The sequence below is a fragment of the Sus scrofa genome, chromosome 1, assembly GCF_054392235.1.
Source record: "Sus scrofa isolate SSC_HxYL_T2T_F1_AM1 chromosome 1, Sscrofa_HxYL_maternal_Yorkshire_Landrace_v2.0, whole genome shotgun sequence".
Taxonomy (NCBI): Eukaryota; Metazoa; Chordata; class Mammalia; order Artiodactyla; family Suidae; genus Sus; species Sus scrofa.
This window is the reverse complement of record NC_139383.1, coordinates 263,322,688-263,349,323: the sequence shown is the minus strand read 5'-3', so window position 1 is coordinate 263,349,323 and position 26,636 is coordinate 263,322,688. Positions and strand designations below refer to the sequence as shown.

Genomic DNA, 26,636 nt, shown 5'->3' with positions numbered 1-26,636 from the left:
GTGTAGCCAGTAGAAAGGAAAAAAAAAATCCTACCACACTGAAATATAGTCTCTTGCTATTTAGTTACATAATTAAATTTTTGTCTAGAAAAAAAGAAGGTAAGATCTATCATAAATTTTAGCAAAATAAAATGACCCGAACAGAATTGGCAAATGTTTAATTTAGTTATTTTAAACTAAATTTTTTATCTATTTTATTATTTTATATAATAAATTCATAATTTTATGTTTATATACACATGACTTAAATACACACTGGAAATAGTGCCCACAGCTCAAACTTTCTGATTCCCTAGACTTAGATAAATAATCCAGCAGATTGTATTTTAAGCAATTTCCTTGTTCACAGACCTTTAAATCATTTCTATGTAGTGAAATATATGACACACCTAAAAATATATGTGAACAAAATACTGAAAAAAAAATTTTTGTATTACTCTTTTTTCCAACAGGTTTGACAGTGACAGTCCTACATTCAAATGAAAGAAAAGGTTTTCTAGAATCCGAAGGTGTCTTCAATGGGTAAAAATGTATTTGTTCATCTCTGGGGAGCAGACATAAAAGTGCCACAAGAAAAGCACAATTTCTCCTAGTACTTAACTTAAAAAAAAATTTAATAAAATCTGAAATTAGTCAGTGTCTCTACCCTCTTCCCGAAAAACACTTTACATGGAACACTTCAGCTTGGTTTATTGTCTTGTGTATTATATAATATTGTCCAGAATTTTAATTCAGTCCTGTTTTAATATCTTCAAATTATCATTATTATTGTTAGTGTCAGTATAAGAAGTACCTATTTAGACTTACCCTTGTTTTTACCAGTGTGTTTGCTCAATATTTTTCTTTCTTTCTTTTTTTTGCTTTTTAGGGTCGCATATGGAAGTTCCCAGGCTAGGGGTCGAATCAGAAGTACAGCTGCCAGCCTACACCTCAGCCACAGCAACGCCAGATCCAGGCTGCATCTGTGACCTACACCACAGCTCACAGCAACGCTGGATTCTTAACTCACTGAGCAAGACTAGGGATCGAACCTGCATCCTCATGGGTGCTAGTTGGATTTGTTACCACTGAGCCACAATGAGAACTCCCTATATTCTGTTTGTTTGTTGTTGTTGTTTTAAGTATAATCATCAAAAAGAAAGGTAAAAAGAAATTAGCACAATGGGAGAACAACCGAAAATACACCAGTGTCTTTCGAAGATAAATAGGCATAGATTAAAGAATAAAATAGCCAAAACAGTCATCTTTTAGCATTCCAAGTGTATAGTGACACAAGTCTAATTCTATTTTCTTGGCTCTCTTTTGTTATCAGCACAAGTTTCTGTGTAGTTGTACACAATCAATATATTGGAGCAGATTTCCCCTGGAGTAATTTCTCACTTGTGGTGGAATACAATTTTGTAGAAAACTCCTGTTGGACTGAACATTGCAAAAAATTGAATATTCCTTACATGGCCTTTAAAGTGATTCTTCCAGACACAGTTTTAAAGAGTAAGGATATAAACTAATATTCTTTTTTTGCTTCATTATCTTGAAAAATTTTCTGTTTTCCGTTTCTAATCTACAGAAAGAGAACAAGCTATAGCATCAGAAGACTTGAGTTCAAGCTCTAATCTCACCACCTTCTGTGTGACCTTGATTAAGACCTTTAAATATCTCTTACCTCTTACTCCTCATTTGTGAAGTAGCCGTTACAAATTTTATGTCCTTTTCTCTTTAATTTCTAACTTTGACTTATAGCAGCACAATTCAATTTTTAAAAAATTTTTATGGCTGTGTCTACAGCATATAGAAGTTCCCAGTCCAGGGACTGAATCCAAGCCACAGCTACAACTTGCGGCGCAGATGCAGCAACACCAGATCCTTTAACCCACTGCATCCAGCTGGGGTTGAACCCAGATCTCCACAGCCAGTCAAGTCACTGCAGTCGATTTTTAACCCACTCCGCCGCAGGAACTCTTAACACAATTTAATTATATCTAATCTTGATCTCATATTTTTACGCAAAAGAATTTAGGAAGTTTGAATTCTGAAACATTACAACTCAATTCTAAAAAGAGTCACCATAATTATTACTTTGGAATCTCTGCTATACAGAATTAAATGTTAAATTGTTTAAATAATTAAAACATGGGCCCAAGAAAGGATAAAAGGATCTTTTCCCTCATATTTTTACTATGAGAGGTATTATTAACCTTTTAAATATTTAAAAGGATGAGAGGCAGATATTTTATACTTGTGTTAACTTGCATATCTTTGATTACCCATATCATTTCATAAGTGAATTGATCTTGTATAGCCATTCTTTTGTAAAATGCCTGTTTATGTCCTTTGTCTATTTATCTGTTGAGGTATATGATATTTTCCTAGTGATCTGTAGCATTCCCTATGGATTATTATGCATAATTTTAAATTTCGATGTAAATCAGTATATATTTACACAACAAGTATCCAATCTAAGTGAGTGAGCAGATATTAACGTTCAGGTGGAGCATGATCCTATTTTTTCAAGTGCCGTGTACATGTGTGAATATAGACAAACAAATATATAGGAAAAGGTGTGGAAGTATGCATTAAACTCTGTTTTTAGTTTATAGTAGTTTTTTTGTTTGTTTGCTTTGTTTTGTTTTGTTTTTTAGTGGTGCCTGCAGCAGGTGGAAGTTCCCGGGCCAGGAATCCAACCTGCACCACAGCAGCAACCCAAGCCGCAAGGCCAGATCCTTAACCCACTAGGCCACCAGAAAATTTCTTTTTTAAGTATTTAGTAGTTTAAATAAATTCTATTAACTCTTTTATTTCTAGGCAGTAGGATAACATATGGTTTTTATTTTATTCTTCAAACTATTTTGAGTTCATATTTCTCCATTGAGTATATTTTTATTTTTATATACTCCTTGGACATACATCTGTTATTCTTGTGTTTAGTTAAAAAAAACAAAAACAAAAACTATGGGATGAGAAAAAAGAAATATTTACAATTTTTTTCATATTTAGGAAGCACCCTGCTGGATAGTTTTGGTCGTTTTCCTTTGGAAATTCAGATTCCGTATGTGTTTTTTGCATCTGAAGGACTTCTTAATACTCCAGAAATACTTCAGTTGCTAGAATCCAAGTAAGTTGTTGATTTCATAACTTTAACAAAGATACATATATATATGCTAATTGGCTAAATATAATGTTTATCTGGCACTCTTTCTGATTCATGCCTGGAATTATATCACATAGGAATAGTTTTTCATAGAATTTATGTCAATTTATACTTCTCTCCCTGTAGTACACCATCATAATTAATGAATATTTTCTTTTCTGATTATATATCAATTTTGTGGAGAAGAATATTTAATTGTGGTTTCCATTTATATCTTAATTGCATTTCTTTTGTTACCAGCAAATATAAACATTTTATGTAGGGTTTTTTCCTGTGAATTATATGGTTATATCTTTGGGCCATTGAAATTACTGAGAATGAGTGCTCTCAGTACTGTCTGGGAAATAAGATTATGAAGTTCTAAACGAATTTTCAAGTATTTAGACCTTTAGTTCTAATTTCATACCAACACTGAGTATTGTAAAATCATATAAAACCCTTTATCATGACACACAAGTTGTCAAAGGGAGGTTGGAAGGATAATTATTAGGCTGTGACTTTAGTTAAAATGCAGATCTATTTTCCACGCTTTCGTTTTTATATCTTAAGGCAGTGGGGCATTCACAGAAAACTATGAGCTTATAAAAGATAGTTAAAATCTAGGCCACTTTTCAGGAGAAAGAAAAGAAAATCCTGATAAGTGTAGAATGTTTTAGTCTCATAATACAATGTTTTGATTTCATGAATAATTAATTAAGGAGCTAGAATAAATTGGTCAAGACATTTATAATAGTATTATGTACAGTAATATTTAACAAATTACTTAACCAGCACATAACAAATTTGTCATAAACTGAACAATTCATAATTTCATTCCTCAAACTCACAAAGTAGAATAAATTAATGTATGAAATTTGCACAGTAGTCAAAATAATTTAATATGCAGAAGTACAATACAGTTTTTCTTAAAGAATTTTTCTTAGCCATATATAACCCCCAAATATTATATTTTACAGCTATAATATCACACTAGTGGAGAGATGCTGTAGCGAGTCATTGAAACTCTTTGGAGGTACAGAGCATTATGTGGTGGTGACAATTGATGAACGCACTACTATAATTTTGCAGGTAAAACTATACAGCAAAAGCTATAAATCCAATATATTAAAATATATATGTGATTTATTGTTAAGCTTTGCTATAGAGAGCTTAACTATAATCTATTCATGATTTCTTCCAAAACTTTGCATATGAGCCATAGGTGCTAAAAGCATCACTGTAGAAAATAGCTTATTACCAAGACTCTTAAATGCCTTATAATTTTTAACGTACTTTAAGAAGATAGAGCAAATATAGAATCTTTAATATTATGTATTGACCTGTTGTAAAATACATTTATAGAATAATTATAGCATTGAAAATTTAAAAAGTCAAATCTTTTCTTTGTTTCTTTTTGTTTGTTTCAGTGTTTTTTGGGTCACACCTGTGGCACATGAAGTTCCCAGGCCAGGGATCAAACCCACGCCACAGCAGTTACAATGCTGTATCCTTAACATGCTGAGCCATCAAGGAACTCTGCCACTGTGTTTTTTAAAAGAGGGTAACATAATCTAAAATTGGTAATATGGAATTTCCTCTAAGGTAAGTCAGGATTGCTAGTAGATAAGTCAGTTTTTAAAGACAGAAAATCGCTTCAAGAATCCACATATTGGGGAGTTCCCATCATGGCCCAGTGGTTAACGAATCCGACTAGGAACCATGAGGTTGCGGGTTCGGTCCCTGCCCTTGCACAGTGGGTTAACGATCCGGCGTTGCCGTGAGCTGTGGTGTAGGTTGCAGACGCGGCTCGGATCCCGCGTTGCTGTGGCTCTGGTGTAGGCCTGTGGCTACCGCTCCGATTCAACCCCTAGCCTGGGAACCTCCATATGCCGCGGGAGCGGCCCAAGAAATAGCAACAACAACAACAAAAGACAAAAAGACAACAAGACAAAAAAAAAAAAAAAAAAAAGAAAAGTTCTTAGAAAAGAACTGCGAAATAAGTAAAAAAAAAAGAATCCACATATTGGACTTCCCATTGTGGCACATTGGGTTGAGAATCCACCTACAGTGGCTCGGGTAGCTTCAGAGGTGCAGGTTTGATTCCTAGCTGGGCGCAATGGAGTTAAAGGATCTGGTGTTGCTGCAGCTGTGGCGTAGTTTGCAGCTGCAACTTCACATTCAGTCCCTGGCCTGGGAACTCCCATATGCTTCGGGTGCAGCCATAAGTATATGGGTTTTTTTAGAATTTAAAATGTGTGAATCTCCCTGATATGTTTGCTTGATTGGAGTTCACATTACAAAGAAATTCATATTGTGGGAGTGTGGAGCAGAAACCAGGTTTCATGGTACGGAGTATAAATTAATGGCACATATTATGGTAAGGTAGAAGTCTAATTTTATAAGCAAAAATGTTAAAAATATAAGACATATGTCAGAAACAAAAAGCTCCCATTTGAAAGGTTCTTAAGGGATATTGTGTTTTGCATGTGTAAGGTTCTTAAGAAACAACTACTTGAGGAGAGGGTTCTTTTTGGGGAAACTGTTTTAATCCATGCTTAGGTAGTTTACTGTTAGAATAAAATACTTCTTGAATTATTCTCTCTTTCAAAAATTAACTTTGTAGAGGAGAAAAAGGATTCTAGATCATTAGAGAGGGATTCCTGGAAGGCCACTGACTGCTGCTTTTTCATTTTCCTTAAATAAACAGTCAGTGCAGACCATCCACAGGTTTTTATCCCTAAAAGTAGCCAGAAGCCTGTCTGCAAAGGACTTTTTCTGACTAGGAGCACTCTGTAGACTGCTTTCTTCATGTCTAGGACTTTGGGAGACTCATGAAAACTCTTTACTAAAGCTTTTCCCCTACTACTTCCAGAGTGACTTTCTGCTCCTGTTATAATTTGTATATCATAGATTCTTAAACTATGGTAGCAATAATTTCATAACAACTGGTCAACCTGGTGACTCTTTTTATTTTCTGGTAGGACCTAGAAGAATTAAACTGTGAGAAGGCATCAGACAATATCATTATGAGACTAATGGCATTATCATTCCAGTACAGTTATTGTTGGATGATTTTATATGCCAAAAAGCCACTAAACTCAGAGTAAGTAAATACTTCTTCATCCAAAGTCACATATATTGTCTTTTAAGCCCTTCTGTTTTCTTCTTTGAAGAAAAGTGGTTATGTAAATTTTCCTCTTGCTCATCTAATTTACTTTGAGTGAGGGATTCTCAAGGTGGAGGCACGCCCACAGGAAAACAAATTGGAATTTTGGAGATGATATTTCCCTCGACATTCACTGCAAACCATCCTCTTCTCCTCTACTGCACTCAGAGCTGCTCTAGGAGTTCCCGTTGCGGTGCAGTGGAAATGAATCCAACTAGGAAGCATAATGTTTTGGGTTCGATCCCTGGCCTTGCTCAGTGGGTTAAGGATCTGGCGTTGCCGTGAGCTGTGATGTAGGTCGCAGATGTGGCTTGAATCTGGCACTGCTGTGGCTGTGGTGTAGGCCGGGAGCTTCAGCTCTGATTCAACCCCTAGCCTGGGACCCTCCATATGCCATGAGTGCGGCCCTAAAAAGACAAAATACCACAAAAAAAAAAAAATCGCTGCTTTAAGTGTTTTTTTTTTTTTTTAGTTTTTATTTTTTTAGTTTTAATTCTGGACTGGTCAGTTAAAAGATGCATCCTTAGAGTCCTCTGGTGGTTCAGCGGGTTAAGGATCTGGCATTGTCATTGCTGCAGGGCAAGTTAGATCCCTGGCCTGGGAACTTTTACATCCTGCAGGCCCAGCCAAAAAAAAAAAGTCACTCTTAAATCACTTCTCTCTAAAATCTTATTAGATACACCAACTAAATAGCATCTTACTATGCTTTCTTTCAGTGATGTGCTTAACTGAACAATTACCCAAAAAATTCATGCCAAGACACTGGCTCAGTTTATCACTATTATGTCGCTCTTTTCCCTAATTTAAAATTGTATGAACCTATTGCTTCCACTTTCTCCCTTTATTCTTTGCAATCTGGCTTTTCTCTCTACCTGTATACTGATCTCTGTCTCTCAAAGGTCATTCGTCATTTGTGACTTTCTTATAATCATCTCCAAAAATATTTTTATCTTTCACTACTCTGAAGTATTTAAGACTGTTGTCAGTGCTTCCTGTCATGAAACTCCTCAGTCCCATGGCACTTCAGTGTTTTTTGTTTGTTTTGTTTTGTTTTTGTTTTTGTTTTTGTGTTTTGCTTTTTAGGGCTGCACCTGCAGCAGATAGAGGTTCCCAGGCTACAGTTGCCAGCCTATGCCACGGCCACAGCAGCACAGGATCCAAGCCACATCTGCTATCTACACCACAGCTCATGGCAACACTGGATCCCCTACCCACTGAGTGAGGCCAGGAATCGAACCCACATCCCCATGAATATTAGTTAGATTTGTTTCCACTGTGCCATGACGGGAACTCCCTTTTTTAAAAATTTTTTTTTTACTTCAGTGTTTTTGATCTTCTACCTCTCTATGCTTTCTCTATCTTTATTTTTATTTTATTTTATTTATTTATTTATTTATTTATTTATTTATTGTCTTTTTTGCTATTTCTTTGGGCCGCTCCCACGGCATATGGAGGTTCCCAGGCTAGGGGTCAAATCGGAGCTGTGCCGGCCTACGCCAGAGCCACAGCAATGCGGGATCCGAGCCGCGTCTGCGACCTAGACCACAGCTCACGGCAACGCCGGATCCTTAACCCACTGAGCAAGGGCAGGGACCGAATCCACAACCTCATGGTTCCTAGTCGGATTCGTTAACCACTGCGCCACACGGGAACTCCCCTTTATCTCTTCTTCCTTGTCTCAGTCTCCAAATAGATCTGAATTCTCTTTTTTTTTCTTCCATTCTGTCCATTGGGAATCTTATCCACTCCCATAGCTTCAGTCATCATCTTTCTGCATGTAATTATTGTTTCTATTTGCAGCTGCAGTCTCTCTTTGAAATTCCTGACATGTGTCTCTAATTTTCTATGGATTTCCAACCTGATATCCCACAGGGTCCCAACAAAGTATGAATTTATTATATTCCCCATTCCCTCCAAAAACTGTATCTCCTCTTTTCTGCCATTTAGCTTTTTATAGCCATCGCCTTTCTTTTAGTCACCAAGACTGGAAAACGAATCCTATAGATTCAGCCACTGAACTTTCTCTTTCATCTGTCCCCTCACTCCATTTATATTAACCAGCATTTTAGGTGCGATTCCATTATTTTATGCGGACTATTATATCAAACTACCAGCAGTTTTCTAGATGGCTCTCAACATCACTCTCCATAATCTGTCATACTTTCAGTTGATATTCCTAAAACAAGGCTCTTAGAATTTCACTCTGGTAACGAACCTTCACTGACCATTATTTACTGAATACATACGGACTACTCACCCTAATATTCAAAATCTTCAGAATATAATCCCAACAGATATTTTCAGGCTCAATTTTCATTGCTTTCCATTTCAACCAAAAGGACTATTCATTGGCTTGCAAACATGCTCCTTGTTTTTCTACTTGTAATTTTGCTCATACACTTCTCTCTTCCTATGATGTTCTCTGCCTCCTCCAACTATTTCATCTGATAAAACTGTGCCCACTTTTCAGGACCTATCTACTTTTTCTCTATGTGACCCTTCCCCAATAACCCCCACTCGTGCATGCAAACAGATACTTAGTTGTAACATTTCTATCCTTTGAACTTCTTAGCTCCTTGTTTTTTCATCTTTGATATTTATCATATTTTGTTTTATACTATCATTTTGGATTAGTTGCCTACCCGCACTGACCACATTGCTTTCATAAGGTGGATGCTTGGTAAATACTCCTTGATTGAATGAATGAATCTTTCCAACTAAACTACAAACTGGTCTTATTCTTTTTTTATTTTTTTATGTTTTTTATTTTTTTTTAAATCTCTAAAATACTCCATAACACATACCACATCACTCATAGTAGAAGTTTCAAAACTATTCTTTAATTTAATTATTAGATATGGTAGAGATGTCTTATTTAACATTACATTATTTGTGTGATTTTTTTTCTTTGTTGACTTTTTTGTTTGATTCCATTTTTCTTTATCTTACTGTACCAAGGTCTTTGTGTACAGTTATTACTATCATGTGGGGATATCTGTCAGTTAGAATATAAGAATGCAAGCAACTTAATTCTTATTCCTTCTTCTATTATCGATAACCTCTAGCAGTCACTCAACCAAGTTTTTCCTTTCTACCAGAACTGAAAAATAAAAATAATAATTATTCAAGTCTAAAATAATCATTTTGAATATTAATCAAAGCTGTAAAGAATTTTAAGCTTTATCAAAAACATGGAAGTATTCTGCATAAAAAATAATTAATTTGAAATTTTTTGATTTTTGCTTTTCCTTTTACAGTTACAGCTGTGTCGTATGGAAGTTCCAGGGCTAGTGGTCAAATCAGAACTGCACCTGAGGCCTGTGCCACAGCCCCAGCAACAGCAGATCCGAGCCTCAGCTACAACCTATACCACAGCTTGTGGCAATGCTGGATCCTTAATCCACTGAGTAAGGCCAGGGATTGAACCCACACCCTCACAGACACTATGTTGGGTTCTTAACCAGCTGAGCCACAACAGGAACTCCTGATTCAGAATTTTTTTTTTTTTTTTTTTTTTTGTCTTTTTGCTATTTCTTGGGCCGCTCCTGCGGCATATGGAGGTTCCCAGGCTAGGGGTCTAATCGGAGCTGTAGCCGCCGGCCTGTGCCAGAGCCACAGCAACGCAGGATCGCAGGATCCGAGCCGAGTCTGCGACCTACACCACAGCTCATGGCAACGCCGGATCGTTAACCCACTGAGCAAGGGCGGGGACCGAACCCACAACCTCATGGTTCCTGGTTGGATTCATTAACCACTGCGCCACGACGGGAACTCCCTGATTCAGAATTTTTAAGAGTTGTTTTTATATCGGTATCCACCTGGAAATTCAACTGAAGTACAAGGAGAATTAGAAGGGATTTACACTTATTTTTACCCAGGTTTTCATGGAAATAATTAATTATGTAATACTCTGAGATAGTTTTGTGTTCAGAATGTGAAGAATTACCATTTACTCATTACTATAAAATGTAATTCTTTTCAGGCTTTTAGATGTCTCAGCTTTTATATTTTTAGATCACTGGAATATTTAAAAATTATCTTAATCAACTGACCAAATAAGGAAAATTGAAAATACAAAGTAAATTGTTCACGTTACCTCAGTAGTTTATGCCATTAGTTCCTATTTGAGAAAATGTGTCAGGAGTGCCCGAGACCATCCCCTGCTTTGATGATTTGTTAGGAGTATTCACCACACTAAGCACATCCTTGGATTCATGGCTGTGATTTATTACAATGAGCAGTTACAAAGCAAATTCATCAAAGGGAAAAATCTCATGGTGCAAAGTCATGGCAGGCCAGGAAGAAGCTTCCAAGAGTCCTCTCCTTATAGAATCACACAGAATGTGCTTCATTTCCCCAGCATTGTGACAACACTTATAAGATGTTGTCTACCAGGAAAACTCACCAGACACTCAGTGCCTTCAACTTGTGGTCACAAATCAAAACTCTAGACTCCAGGGAAACCAAGTGTTCAGCAGAAACCACATGATACAAACAGTTTAGGCACAGTGGACTGCTCTTATCAGCCACTCATGAAAAGAACTTGCCTGAGAAAGAAACCAACAGAGGAAAGAAGAGACAAGAAATTAAGAGAACCATTGTCTCAATGACATCGTTTAAGTCCCTAGAATAAATAGCCCTTGATCAACATCTTATTCTGTATTTAGTACTATGAGCTAATAAACTTCTTTTTTGTTGCTTAGAGTACTTAAAGTGGATAAAGGTAGTAGAAATACCTACCCACAGCTCAAGAGTCACATCTGACCGACTTAATAACTATAGAAGAGAGGAAGGGATTTTTTTTAATTACAGAGATATAACTGATGTATAAGATTATGTGAGTGTAAGGAGTACAAGGTGTTGATTTGGTACATTTATATATTGCAGTGTAATTACCATTGTAATGTTAGTTAACACCTCTATCAACTCACATAATGATCATTTAAGAGTGTTTCTCCTAACTCTTCAGGGAAAAGACCCAGGAGGATTCTAGCTATCCTAGCTCTGGCCATGTATTCACATCTGAACCTGATCCTTTGGCCAGAAGAATAGAATATTCTAATTGGCTATGCTTCAGTCACATGGCCATCCCTGGAGCCAGCAAGGGGAGGAGGTAAAGCTTCCCACGCACACACATACTCTCTCAGCATCCCCTGCATTTAACAGTACTGAAGAATGGGGGTGGATCCCTTTTTACAAAACAGTGCTGAATAAACAAACAAACAACAACAAAAAAAAACCATAAGCCTGCCACCAAGCACTGTTTTAGCCAGGTTATTCTAATAACATTATGAACTGTGGAAAATAAAATGAATTTGACACCAAGTGAGTAAGACATAGTAATATAATTTTTTTTAGGTACCATCTTACAGAAAAGACACTTCATCACCTCGCACTGATTTATGCAGCTTTGGTTTCATTTGGGCTAAAGTCAGAAGAACTGGATGTAAAGGTATTCTTTTCCTATATCTTTGTTTATAAGTATTTTTCATAAACCAAAATTATACTGAAACTCAAGTACCCAGTAGAAGAAACATTAAATGGGTAAACTAAAAAACATTTAAAAGCCACATAAAGAACAGTTTTCCGTTGTGGCACAGTGGTTAGCGAATCCGACTAGGAACCATGAGGTTGAGGGTTCGATTCCTGCCCTTGCTCAGTGAGTTAACGATCCGGCGTTGCCGTGAGCTGTGGTATAGGTTGCAGACGCGGCTCAGTTCCTGCGTTGCTGTGGCTCTGGCGTAGGCTGGCAGCTACAGCTCCGATTGGACCCCTAGCCTGGGAACTTCCATATACCATGGGAGCGGCCCAAGAAATGGCAAAAAGATAAAAAAAAAAAAAAAGAACAGTTTTCAAATTAACAGATATTCTTTCCACTTAAACTTCTGTTCTAAAAGCCTTTAATGAATTTAAATTCGTATTTTATCTCTTTATTAATACTTAGAATTTTTTGAAATATGGTAGGATATGAATAAAAATAAATATCCCTTGATCAGAAATGTTCACTTATGAAAGATATACTGGGTTTGTTTGTTTGTTTGTTTTCTTTCTTAGGGCTGCATCTTCTGCATGTGGAGGTTCCCAGGCTAGGGATTGAAATGCAACTACAGCTGCTAGCCGACACCACAGCAGCAGAGGATGAAAGCCACATCTGTGACCTACACCATAGCTCATGGCAATGCTGATCCTTATCCCATTAACTGGGGCCAGGGATCAAACCCGCATCCTCATGGATGCTAGCTGGGTTCGTTACCACTGAGCCATGATGGAAACGCCAAGAAATACTGTTTTTATCTGCTGTTAAGTGGAAATCTTAGGACTATGAATAGAGCAATATCTTGGTGATCTCTAATCAGTCTTCTTTCTTGGCTTTTTTTCACTGTCCTACTCTGAAGTTTAGACATCTCACCCAAATACAGGGCTCAGTCCTCTGCTGTTATCACTTTATAATCTTTCCTTAATAAACTCAGACATTCCTGCAAATTTAGCTTTCATTTCTGAAGAAATCCTTAAAATTTTCCTAACGTTTCTTAAGTTCTGCACTTGTATTCTAGAGTTCTACTAGAAATCTCCACATGAATATCTCACAAGTACCTCAAAACACAAATTCTCATCTTCCCCCAAACTTATGTTGACCTATAACAAATAGCCAGTTATTTCTGCAGCAAAAAATGGGTAGGTACTGGAATCAACAAAAAAAAAAATTGCAGTTCTGGAGCCATAAGGAGCCACATGCAAGTGCTTGCACAACAAGTGAACTCTTTGAAAGAGGGGGAAAAGGAGGCGTTCCTTTCGTGGCTCAGCGGTTAGGGAAGCTGACTAGGATCCATGAGGATGCTGATTCAATCCCTGGCCTCGCTCAGTGGGTTACGGATATGGCATTGCCATGAGCTGTGTAGGTTGCAGATGCAGCTCGGTCCCCTCATTGCTGTGGCTGTGGCTGGCAGCCTTAGCTCTAATTTGACCCCTAACCTGGGAACTTCCATATGCCGTGTGGGTGCGGCCCTAAAAAAAATTTTTTTTAAATAAAAAAAGAGGAGAGAAGGAAGTTGGGAGGGCTTTCGTAAACAAAAAGAGTCTGTTACAGGAATTGAGAGTTCAAAATATAGTGGCTTTTCATTGTCTGAGTTGTGACAGTCTCTCATTAACAGGAAAAGAAGAGGAAGTCTTTCTTCTGGTTGGACTCTGGCTATCATGATAGGGCATGAGAGCTCCCCCTTCTGGTCTCCTGATTCTATTTTAATTGAAGTCTGCTAATTTTTCACACTTGGTTATGGCATTACTATTCTAACTTAATCAGTAGCTAACTCCTCCTTTTAACTCTGTAGTGTCTCTAAAACATACCCCTCCTTTCTGCTCCCGCTGGAATTTCCCTAAATTAAATCCTTTCACCTCTTACTTGGAGTATTAAGGTAGCTTCCTAACTAATCTCCTATTTGTACTCTTTTCCCACTCCCTTGCATCACATATTTGACACCAATTACACTTCTGAAATATAGCTGTGAATATTTCACTCCCCAGACTGTAAGCTTCTGAAGGAAAAAAGAACTTGTTTAGTCATTTTTGTCTTCCTAGCACCTAGCCCAGAGCCTACATAGTAAGCTCTTAAATATTTGTTGTTGAGTTGAATTTTCTTGCTCAAAAGACTTTCTATAGCTTCCTAGTTCACCAAAATAAATTCAGCTGGATTCAGACTCCACGATTTCGCCCCTCGTAATCCTTCCTTTAACATCTTACTACTCACCATTTCCTGAATATGGCTCCACACTCTCACCTTTCAGTCATGTGATTCTGGCTTGTTTACACCCAGAAATACTACTCCCATCCCTTTACTGCCAGCCTTCAGAGTTCTGACTTTTTCTACCCAGCTCTAACACTACCTCCTTTAAAAAATGTGCCCCAATTATATTCTCTCAAGATAAATGTCTCCTCCCATTCTCCAGTTTTTATACCTTTCTTATATATGAGGTGTTTATTCATATATCTTCCACCCTGGACAATGAGAACTAGGCTCTTTGTTTTTGTAAAACTATAGCATCTGGCACAGAGTTTTGTACAGAATAAAAATATTCAACAAACCTCTTAGTAAACAGAATTCAGTGAGAGCAGAACCTGTAAAGAAAATCAACAAATGATCTATTTGAAATAAAATCCAGCCAATTCTGCTCCTGTGATGCATATTACACATTGAAATAAAATTCTTAGAAGTTATCTAAAAAATTGTAAATTTGGAGTTCCCGTCGTGGCGCAGTGGTTAACGAATCCGACTAGGAACCATGAGGTTGCAGGTTCGGTCCCTGCCCTTGCTCAGTGGGTTAACGATCCGGCGTTGCTGTGAGCTGTGGTGTAGGTCGCAGACTCGGCTCGGATCCCGAGTTGCTGTGGCTCTGGCGTAGGCCGGTGGCTACAGCTCCGATTGGACCCCTAGCCTGGGAACCTCCATATGCTGCAGGAGCGGCCCAAGAAATAGCAACAACAACCACAACAAAAATAAATTTTAAAAAAAATTGTAAATTTGTCTCATTCATTCATTCAAATGAGGTTTCTCCACTTAATCAGCCTCTTTTCTTCTCAGCTTGTAGTAAGCCATCATATGTGAAATATGCTTTAGAGAATCATTTTATTCCTCTGCGTGGGGCATCTGATATCAGCAGATGACTGTATTCAGGTGCAGTGACATGGCCCACAGAGGACACGTTCCAAGGAAGGTATTTAGGATGAAACCAGAGGTACTGCCCAGACACAATCCATTCCAAAAGTCGGCTCCCACCTGGATCAAAGTCCTCTAAAACCTTTCAGGTTTACATGATAATCTTACAATTAGGTCTGTTTTTCCATGGAATTTGAGAAACAAGTATGATCAATTTGCTCTTGTTTGTTTGTTTGTTGGGTTTGTTTTGTTTTGTGTTGTTGGGGGAGGGGGTTGGCCTCACCCATGGTGCGTGGAAGTTGCCAGGCCAGGGACCCAACCTGGACCACAGCAGCTACCTGGGCTGCTGCAGTGACAACACCAGATCTTTAAACTGCTGCACCCCAAGGGAACACTTTTTTTTTTTTTTTTTTTTTTGCTATTTCTTTGGGCTGCTCCCGCGGCATATGGAGGTTCCCAGGCTAGGGGTTGAATTGGAGCTGTAGCCCCTGGCCTACGCCAGAGCCACAGCAACGCGGGATCCGAGCCGCGTCTGCAACCTACACCACAGCTCACGGCAACGCCGGATCGTTAACCCACTGAGCAAGGGCAGGGACCGAACCCACAACATCATGGTTCCTAGTCGGATTCGTTAACCACTGCGCCATGACGGGCACTCCCAAGGGAACTCTTGATCAATTTGCTCTTATTCTGTTATCAACATAGCACCAATTCTCAGACCTCCCAGTCTTCTAACTTGACGACATTATTACATTAAAAGGGGTTCCCTAAAGTCATATGATTTTACAATATATTTAGTAATATGGCTTTTGTCCTTTTAGGCCCAAAAAATCCATCAGCTTGGATTTTTTTTTTTTTTTAAGCATCTGAAAAGCCTAGCCATAAAGTGAGTATTAGGAAATTTAAATACATTTTCTTAAACTAAAAGAAAATACTGTTATTAGTATCATGTTGTATTTTAATTCTCATCTCAAAAGAAAGTTCTATAACTTTCTTGTGAGTTCTCTTTGCAAAAAAATGCATAAACATACACATATGAAAAATTTATAAAGAATGTTGGGGTTGAGGGTTCTTGAATCTCCCAAAGTCTAGCCATAAGCACCAGAATTCTTGCCCTAATAAATTGAGGTAATATTCAATAGCATTATAAAAGTATGCCCCTTAAAATAAAATTTATGTATAAACAAAAGTGTCAAATCTTCTCAAAAATCCAAAACATTTAATAAAATAAATTTGGACCCAGTGCATTTCTGTGCACTCCACATATTTAATATAAAAAAACCTCCTTTAGCATGCATATACCTCCCAGGTCTGTGCAAGCAGTTTTGTATTTGTTATTCTTGTGAAAGAAAAAAGTCATAATTATTTCCTGAGGTTTATATAGTCCTTGTTTCTTAAATTTCTACTACAGGACAAACTGTAATTTTAAGATACTGTATTTTTTAAGATTTATATTTTTAAGCTATTTTAAAGATCTGATTTAGGGCAGTAGTCTGTGTCCACATTAAACTGCTCACCCCTGAACTATAATTCCTTCAACCAAATCTAAAAGATGAAGAAGATAAAAATAGAAATGAAAGAGGAAGGAAAAGGCTTGCATTTCAGAAGAGAGAAGACCATGGAAGAAAACACAAGTGAGAGACAGGAAGTAGGGGATATGAAGAAATTCTTTTTACAGTTGAGTTTAACACACACACATTTATGTTTTTGATAAGCTAGTGTTGGATGAACAATTCCAAAATTTTTCTTTTTGAATACAGCATCAAATTAATCTGTAAATACTCTTATTTTTCAACTTTGTTTTTGAAAAATCTTGCACTGTATTTTTTTTTTTTTTTTGTCTTTTGTCTTTTGTCTTTTTAGGGCCCCACCTGTGGCATATGGAGGTTCCCAGGCTAAGGGTTGAATCCTAGCTGTAGCTACCGGCCACAGCCACAGCCACAGCAATGCAGGATCCGAGCCATGTCTTCAACCTACACCACAGCTCATGACAACGCTGGATCCTTAACCCACTAAGCAGGGCCAGGGATTGAACCCAAGTCCTCATGGATACCAATCAGGTTCATTAATCACTAAGCCACAATGGGAACTCCCTGCACTGTATATTTTTAATTCTCACTTTTATTTGAGCACCGTTAGGTTTAATCTAGAAAAATCAAAATATTAAATATTACCAGTGACCTCCAAGTTGCTTTTTCTTCTAATATAAATGAAATATAACACCAAATAGGTTTAAAAGATTTTAGCAATAAATGCTAATTGGAAGTGAAGAAAAACAATTTCATTCCAAAAATTGGAAACTACAAGGCTATATTTAAAGAAGGAAAGAAAATTGTCTATCCTCAGATAGCTACATTGATACATTATATACAAAATAGTGTTCAAAGATTAGAATCTGCTGGGGGGGGGTTTCCTTCTAATTACAAATAATTTTGGGGGGGGTTACAAGATAATATTTATTTGATCAAAGAATGTCACCAACAACTGATGGGCAATTGTGTTGTACATTGGTGGGCAAAGGCAAGAGGAGTTTGGTCACCCTCTGTCTTTGAAAGCGTATAAACCCTTAAGGTTAGGAGAGGGTGGCCCTTATGGTGCCCACACTGCCTGTGAGTATGCCTGGAACTTGAGGACACTCCCAAAGAAGGCCTGAGAGAAGCTCGAGCCTTGGGGGAGGAAGGGTCTCCTTCCTCTTCTTAAGGACAAGGACCTTGGGATCTCAGCAGCATGTCGAGGCGGGCCTGGAATTCTTCCTCGCTGTGGGGTGATTCCGGGCCTCCCAGGGGAAGCTCTTCCTATACATCCGAATCTGGAAGAGGCCCTGCTTCTGGCAGAATGCCTGCAGCGACCCTAATTTCCTCGAGGAGGCTTGACGAGCCCTGGAATGCTGAGGGCTGGTTCTGCTGCTGGTCAAGGGGAGGGGACCGCTCTTCAGTTGAGGGTGCCTGCTGAGGCGGCCAGATGAGTGTGTTGGCCTGTGCAGGCTGCCTGTGGCGCCTGGCCCGGGCTGCTCACTGTTGATCACAGCTGGGGATGCGTGGGCCCACTCTGGCCTGGCATGGGAAGTGCAGGTCTTAAATGGGTCCAGCGGTGGCAGGGTTTGTGCAGGACTGGCAAGGGGCCGCTGAGGGACTTGTGGGAGGCTTTGTGCTGCTGTCCTAGTGTGCAAGTTAGATTCCCACCATGGTTCTTCTTGCGACCTTGGCCAGAGCACTGTGAGAATGGGCGTGAGACTCCCTGCAGGAACGGGCATCGGCCCTAGAGTGGAGTGAGTAGGAGGAAGGTACAAAGCGTGGGAAGGTTCTCTCTTGCCTGCAGAACTGGCCTGGGCTGGGTCACGATAAAGATCATGGGAAGGCCCCGGCCTGTGCAGCCCAAAGAGGGAGCCCTAAGAACCATGACTTTGGTGATCGCAGGAGCGGCCACCATGGAGGCGAAGGAGAGCGTGTTCTCTCTCGGTGGGTTAGAGGGAGGAGAAGGAGCACCATGAGCAGAACTGCTGTGGGCAGGGGTTGGGGGCCCTGGTCCAACGGAAGAGGTAGGCCTGGTGCAGCATTGGGGTCTACTATGGGCACAGGGGTAGGCCTACCTCCGCTCTGCTTTGGGTGCTGAGTTCTTCGGTTCTGAGACCACACCTGAAACTGAGGTTCTGGAATCCCTGTTTGACTTGCCAGTTCCTCTCTGGCAGCAATGCCTGGGAATCGTTCCCGCCCAAATGCTTGCGGGAGGATGCCAGTTTGTGAGGAGAGATGAGTGTCCGCTTCTCCCGGCCTCTTTTGGGATTCCACGTGATGGAGAAGCCTGAGGCTGTTGCTCCTGATATGGTGGCCCTGATTACAAATAATTTTTGAATGATATATTTTGCTTCCTAATATTTCCTATAATCTAACATATCACAAATATATTTTAGCTTATAATTGCCCCAGGAGTGGAAGAGACTGCATTGATAATTCGACAAATTGCTGACCACAATTTAATGACCTCGAAGAGAGAGCCTCGTGAATGGTTGGATAAATCCTGGCTTGACATTTCACCATCTGAGGTTTATTTCTTAATGTACAAATTAGATATTTGCAAAGCAAATATAATTACACATATTTATATTCTCTTTCTGGTGCATTTTCTTATTCAATCATGCTTGCATGGACATATATAACAATAACCATAATGTACAATATTTATTTAGACAATTTTCCAGAATCATGAGTATTTTTCAATTTCATAGAACTCTTATTTTTTTATTTTTTTACTTTTTTCTTTTTACAGCTGCACCTGCAACATATGGAAGTTCCTGAGGCTAGAGGTCAAATCGGAGCTGCAGCTGCTGGCTGACGCCACAGATACAGCAACACCAGATCCAAACTGTGTCTGCAACTTACACCTCAGCTCATAGCATCCCTGGATCCTCAACCCACTGAGTGAGGCCAGAGGTCAAACCCACATCCTCATGGATACTAGTCAGATTCTTAACCTGCAGAGCCACAAGGGGAACTCCTCATAGAACTATTTTAATGGGATGTTTTTATAATGCACTTTCAGATCTAACTTATCATAGGGTGATCTAATGGCTTCAATGTCTAATATTTTTAAAAACATTTTTCTCATTCCTAAATTTAAACATTTAAGAATAGTACATATAGTAAGAAAATAGCAAAATTCTATCATTCCATGATTTGTCAGTAATTCAATATGTAATTGAAAGTGAGAGTTATGAAATAGTTATAAGGTTAAATAGCTAATTTTTAGAAATTCTTTTTGTTTAAGCATAAATATTTGCAAGTTCTCATACCAACCTAGTGTTTCTGTTACCTTTATTTTTAAATATATTCAAATCCTGAAGACATGAAAAAATGATTAAGATCTTTATGGACTGACACAGAATGATCTTCAAGATTCATTGTGTGGTTTTTGTTTATTTGTTTTTTCTCCATGCCTGGGGCATGTGAAAGTTCTTGGGCCAGAGACTGAATCTATGCCACAGCAGCGACTTGACCCACTGCAGTGACACCATATTCTTAATCTGCTGTGTCACAAGGGAACTCCAAGATATATTGCTAAGCGAAACATGAAAGTTGCAGCACAGAGCATGCAGTACACTACCAATTGTGTAAAACAAGGGGAAATTAATATTCATACGCATTTGTTTGTAAATGAATAAAATATCTCTGGAAGGATACCAACAAATGATAACATTGATTTTTCTCCAGAAAGAACTGAGGTAATGGAATAGGAGTGGGACTTTTCACTGTATATCTTTTAGTGCCTTTTGAATTTTGAATCATATGACTATTTTAACTACTCAAAAAATAAAATCATAAAACAAATAAAATGTTCATATATAATAAATCACAGAAATTTTACACGCCTAAATAGTTCGTAGTACTATTAGCAAGTATGGGTATAATTAATTGTGACACATGTATGTATGCATACCTCCTTCCTATCAATGGCATGTACAATCCACTCACATGTCTGTGATTTGATAAAATCAAAGAGGGTGCAAAAAGCCAGTGTAACTCAGAAAAAAAAATTAATTTGGCAATTAAGATGGCTGCTACATTTCTAGACATTTATGAGACCTCTCCGAAAACATAGTTTTAGACTGTCAAGGTCAGTTCTGGTGATAGAAGTTCTTTCTGTATTCTTTATAATAAGCCTTTCCTGAAATTATGACATCTGTTAGCTATCATAAACATGGTTCATCTTAACCAAACTGTGATAGTGTACAGTCTCTATAAAGGGACAGCTAAAGAAATCTTAAGGTGTATAGCTAAGTTCTCTGAAAGGTTTCTCATTAAAAGAAATCTTTCATTAGATAAAACAATTGTCATTTGAAAGAAATGAACTGGAATGAATCTGTCTGGATGAGGGATTAGACTGAAAGAACTTTAAGATGCTTCCCAAATCTGGGTATATGAATCTTCACTGCCAAACAAGTTTCTTTCCCTCCTGGTCATATTTTTTTTCCCAGGCATCTCATATTGAGCAGTAGGTGCAACAAAAATTTTAATCTGCCGAAATGAGTAGAGAAAAAAGACCACTGGTTGATTATTCCTTAAATGCTTTTCTAGGAAGAAATGTACTTACTTGATTTTCCAAGTGTTAATCCATTGGTGGCTCAGCTCATGTTACATAAAGGACCTTCACTGCACTGGATATTATTAGCAACTCTTTATCAACTTCAGGAACTCTTACCTGAAGTTCCAGAAAAAGTGTTAAAGGTTAGTTATTTGAGATCCATATTTCCTTCATTTCCTTTCCATTTGAGTGTCTTATTTTCACCATAAGGGTTTTCAAAATGGAGGTATCCAAGTTTATTTTGGACTTCACAGAGCAAAGAAATAATTTACTTTAAATTTCACACAGAATTCTCATTGGCTGTCAATTACATTGTACACATTAAAGCTATCTTATATAGATAATTCAGTACAGATCATTTATCACACTTCAGATCATTTTGAAGTGTTATACCGTCCACAGATATTCAATGTGTTTACATTATCTCTTTCAAACATTCCTATATCCTTCATTATAGTAGCTAAAGAGAACTTTAGCCTTATTGGTAATTTTCTGTAGCTTTTACGAGGTAAATGGTATTCACATATAACGTGTAACTAAAAATTCTAGTTTTAAGTGATTAGAAAATACATGCAAATTACAGTAAGTTTTTCTTTTAATGGAGCCTAATTATGTATGTTTTTATTCCATGGATCAGTATAACACCTTTGAATGCACTACTTATTTATATTTTTCTTCTTTCCACTTAGATAAGCATCATTATTTATATTTACTTGACTGATGTTTATGTTGTATTTGTATTATATCAATTAATTTTATGAATTTTTTTTAGCATTTTTGTGGCATCACTTCCTTGTTCAAGATTAGTCCTTCCATAACAAAATCACCTCAAATGTCATCACCTCAGGAACTTGGGAATCAGACTAATACCTCTACTTCTCAGAGTTCAGCTTCTGGCTCTTCAGATTCTGTCATTCAAGAACATAGTGAATATTGCCAATATTCAGACTTAGGAGAGACAGTGCATGAAGACACAGACACCACTTCAAATTATAACTCTTTCCTTATGGAACTAAAAGAAAGGCCATGTGTTTTATCACCTGACACTTCTTACAATCAGACCAGCTACTGGAAAGAATCCAACTGTAACCCTAACATAGTGCAAAATAATTCTTTCCTGACTAATATAGAAGCAAGGAATGTGTCTGGTAATTCCTTTCTAAACCAGAATGATTCAGAAGCAGATGTCTTTTCTTTGGGTCTAACAGAAATGAATTGTGAAACTGTCGTATCACCAGTTGACACTCAGGAGAGAACCGCCCCTAATTTTATAAATTATGAGAAAAAAAGAGCACATGAAGCAAAAGGACCTATAAATAAAGAACTACCTGCCCCTTTGTTTTCATTAGAGGGTTCTCAATTTCCTCTTCATGAGAACCTTAAGAAAAATGTGTGGAAACAAAAGAATTACTCATTCAACTTACAGTATGACACAGAGCAGATGGCATGGGACGAATGGTCCTCTCAGAAAGATAATTTATTCACTAGTCAGCAAAGATGTCTATCGGATGAGTTCGAAGGCTTCATATGTGAAAGCTCAGATGCTGGGTCTAAGAAGGCTTTCTGGAGAGAATTACCGTCTGTCCCCAGCTTGGATTTATTTTGTACTTCTGATTCTAATGTAAATCAAACAGAATTCAACAGTCTTTACTTCTCCCAAAGAGCTGGAAAATGTTTAGGACAAAAAAGGCATTCTGAATCTTCATCTAACTCAGGAGACAAGAAATCATTAACAGGTAACACTATCCAAGAGTTGACAAAACTATCCTCTAATTTTAAAAGATAGAACCGTCACCAAACTTTAAAAAATTTTTTGTTTTAATTACTACACTTAAGAATTTTCAGGAGTTCCTTTGTTGTGCAGTGGGTTAAAGATCTGATGTCGTTGCTGCAGCCGCTTGGGTTGCTCCTGTGGCACAGGTTTGATCCCTGGCCTGGAAAATTCCACATGCTGAAGGTGCGGCCATTAAATAAATAAATAAATAAATAAATAGAATTTTCAATGACTTTGGGGTTAAAGAAATATCAAAATTCTAATTTTAGAACTTTAAGAAAATAAAAGCAAAGAAAATATGTCAAATTCTTATAGATAAAAATAAAAACAACAAATCTAAATCAAGCAGAAGACTAAAATTAGCAAATACTAAATAGAGAAATTAGTTGGAAAATTAGCCTCTGTCAGGCAGAGATATTTAATGAGCTAACATTTATTAAGAGCTTATTATATTCCCTTTATGTGGACTATTTAATTCTGAAAATCCTATTAAATAGATACTACTATTGGCTCTCTATTTTACAACTGATGTTTCTGAACATTTAATCATATCAGTTTTTTTAAGAGGATAATTTTATTTTCTCCTTTCAGGGAATTATACCTTTTATTCCTCTGTCATTTCTTATTGCATTGGCCTGAGCATCTAGAACAAAATGTTAAGTTCTAATGGCCATACGAAAGTGTCCTTACCATGTTGGGGTAGGGTGGGAGGAGAAAGAGAGGAGAATCTTATGCTTCAAAACTCCTTTTTTGCATAGGCTATTTTGTGAGGCCTGAAAGGGGCCCGGAAAATCTTATATTCTCTTTTTTATTAAAACAGGACCTCCCGGAGTTCCCGTCATGGCTCAGTGGTTAACGAATCCAACTAGGAACCATGAGGTTGTGGGTTCGATCCCTACCCTTGCTCAGTGGATTAAGGATCTGGTGTTGCCGTGAGCTGTGCTGTAGGTTGCAGACGCGGCTCGGATCCTGCGTTGCTGTGGCTCTAGCATAGGCCAGTGGCTACAGCTTCGATTCGACCCCTAGCCTGGGAACCTCCATATGCTGCGGGAGTGGCCCTAGAAAAGGCAAAAAGACAAACAAACAAACAACAACAACAACAAAAAAAAACAGGACCTCCCAAATTGTATAAGTCCCAGTACTCACAAAGCTTGGATTCAGCCCCATTTAACAGTCATAATTTGCTTTGTTCCTGATTTAAATGGGAAATATTCTATCCCTAGTTTTGTAAGAATTTTTGTGAGGAATAGATGCTGAATTTTATCTAAACAATTTTTGGTCCCTATTGGGGAAAATTATATACATCTCCATTGACATTGATGCCAATATTTACAGGCTTTAAAAAAAAAAGCATGTAAATTACTATATCTTTGAACATAGAGCATCTCATTGTAACAGGTAATCCATTTTCTCAATGAGAGGATCTCAGAAATTATTTTTTAATAAAATTTGACATTTAAGCCTTTAGAGATATAGATGGAATAGTCAATGTCTACCTATTTTTAATTCATTAATTTAGTCATAAATATATTTTAAAATCAGTAAATAATGTTGGTTTAGAAAAATGGCTTTTTTCCACTTTCCCATTATTTTCATGAAATAATTTCATTCAAAAAGCTCACAAGGAGTTCCCGTCGTGGCGCAGTGGTTAACGAATCTGACTAGGAACCATGAGGTTGCGGGTTCGGTCTCTGCCCTTGCTCAGTGGGTTAACGATCCGGCGTTGCCGTGAGCTGTGGTGTAGGTTGCAGACGCGGCTCGGATCCCTCGTTGCTGTGGCTCTGGCGTAGGCCGGTGGCTACAGCTCCGATTAAACCCCTAGCCTGGGAACCTCCATATGCCGCGGGAGCGGCCCAAGAAATAGCAACAACAACAACAACAACAACAAAAAAAAAAGACAAAAGACAAAAAAAAAAAAAAAAAAGTTCACAAGAACTTTTGATGCTAGTTTCTTCATTATCACCGTGGCAATTTTTGACTTTTTGGTTTGTTTTGTCATTGTTTTAGGGTAACACCTATGGCATATGGAAGTTCCCAGGCTAGGGGTCAAATTGGAGCTGCAGCTGCTGGCCTACGCCACAGCCACAGCAACGCCAGATCTGAGCCACGTTTGTGACCTACACCACAGCTTACGACGCTGGATCCTTAAGCCACTGAGCGAGGCCAGGAATTGAACCGCATCCTCTTAGATACTAGTCATATTCTCAACCCACTGAGCCACAACAGGAACTCCCTGCATTGCCTTTTAAATTTGCTTAATGGCATCCATCTCTTGCAATTATGAGATTATACCACCAGGAATGATTACTAAAACCATTTAAAATATTTTAGCTTCCCCTTTTACTGATTTAATCAATCAACCTCTATAAGCATCCGTATCTAGACTATGTCAGACTGAAGTGTCATATATAATACAATCATAAAAGGTAAGTCTGTATATGGTCACCACCTGTCATATATCAGAGCTCAGGATAATTTCCACAACATTACAGATATGTATTAAGGAAGAGGCTTTTTTAAAAAACTTTTTTTGGCCACGCCTGCAACATAGGGAAGTTCTGTGGCCAGGGATCAAATCCGAGCCAGAGTGGCGACCTACATCACAGCTGCAGCAATGCTGGATCCTTCACCCAATGTGCTGGGCTGGGGGGTCAAACCGGTGCCACCATGGAGACAAGCTAGATCGTTAACCCACTGCGCCACAGTGGGAACTCCCAAGGAAGAGGCTTAATGAAGCTTAAAAGCAAGAGTCTTAAATCCAGAGAGATTTGTTTGTGCAAGGTATGAGAATACACATATGTGTATCTAATGCTAATCAGTATGTGTATCTAACGCTAATCAGTATCGCGCCATTAGGAACAGATGCATTTATACTAAGTGTAATTTTTAATAGTCATTATTTTATCTCATTTGGAAATTTTGACACTATATGCAGATAGATGATGAAGAGACAGATCCACTTGGACAGCTGGGGAAAAAATAGCAACATTTATTATTATCAACAATAAAATGGTTTTCCTTTTTGTCCTTTTAACAGATCTCATGTGTTCACAACTACCACAACTCAAAAAACGACGTCTAATATATGAAAAAGTCCCTGGTAGACTTGATGGACAAACTCGTCTGAGGTTTTTTTGAAAGAAAGAATAGTGCTGCATGCCACACTCCATTGCTTTTTATGATAAACTAGTAACAAAATGCTTAAGATTTGCACATATATCAAAGAAAATGCAGTACTTCCTAGATGTTCTCAGTGTTTCTGTATTAAATTTTCATAATATATATTCTGCCTTATAGTTTGTCTTCGTAAATAAAATATTCTAATTAGTATAATATTGTTTTACATATTATATCACAAGCCTTTATTTTTAAGAGAATTAGAAAACCTTACTGTATGTATATCAAAGTGTTATTTTGTTGTCTCCTGAAGGGCCTGCTGCCTCCGCCTTTCCTCCAGCAAGCCTCTTAAATGAGCCTCCATGTCAGTCAGACTCTTTGAGTCCACAAGTGAAGATCACAACACTCAACCTCCACTGCCAAGAAAGTTAAAACCGAGGGCAAAATGGAAGTTAGAGAACTTCCAATTTTTTTTTTCTTTTTAGGGCTGCATATGGAAATTTCCAGGCTAGAGGTCAAATTGGAGCTGTAGCTGCCAGCCTACGCTACAACCATAGCAATACCGGATGCAAGCCACGTCTGCGGACTCCACCACAGCTCATGGCTGGATCCTTAACCTACTGAGCGAAGCCAGGGATTGAATCCAAATCCTCATGGATAATAGTTGGATTCATTTCCACTGAGCCATGACAGGAACTCCAGGAACTTCCAATTTAAATGTTGT

At 38.1% G+C, this 26,636-nt stretch overlaps 1 protein-coding gene across 9 annotated transcripts in view; it reads left to right on the top strand.

The window, feature by feature from the left end:
* The window catches only part of SHOC1 (shortage in chiasmata 1), a 96,535-nt gene extending 70,407 nt beyond the window's left edge, over positions 1 to 26,128 (top strand). For 5 of the 9 annotated variants that reach the window (XM_084991954.1, XM_084991941.1, XM_084991962.1 and 2 more), the window contains 10 exons: positions 453 to 522; positions 1,313 to 1,491; positions 2,995 to 3,112; positions 4,105 to 4,216; positions 6,109 to 6,230; positions 11,652 to 11,745; positions 18,854 to 18,985; positions 21,015 to 21,164; positions 21,794 to 22,757; positions 25,833 to 26,128. In XM_084991954.1, coding sequence (XP_084848080.1) covers positions 453 to 522; positions 1,313 to 1,491; positions 2,995 to 3,112; positions 4,105 to 4,216; positions 6,109 to 6,230; positions 11,652 to 11,745; positions 18,854 to 18,985; positions 21,015 to 21,164; positions 21,794 to 22,757; positions 25,833 to 25,933 — 2,042 coding nt within the window. In that variant the 3' untranslated portion in view covers positions 25,934 to 26,128. Of the gene's footprint in view, positions 1 to 452; positions 523 to 1,312; positions 1,492 to 2,994; positions 3,113 to 4,104; positions 4,217 to 6,108; positions 6,231 to 11,262; positions 11,407 to 11,651; positions 11,746 to 18,853; positions 18,986 to 21,014; positions 21,165 to 21,793; positions 22,758 to 25,832 lie in introns of all 9 variants that reach the window. The other 4 variants (XM_084991926.1, XM_084991949.1, XM_084991931.1 and 1 more) reach the window with 1 other exon arrangement.
* Positions 26,129 to 26,636: the final 508 nt, after the last annotated feature.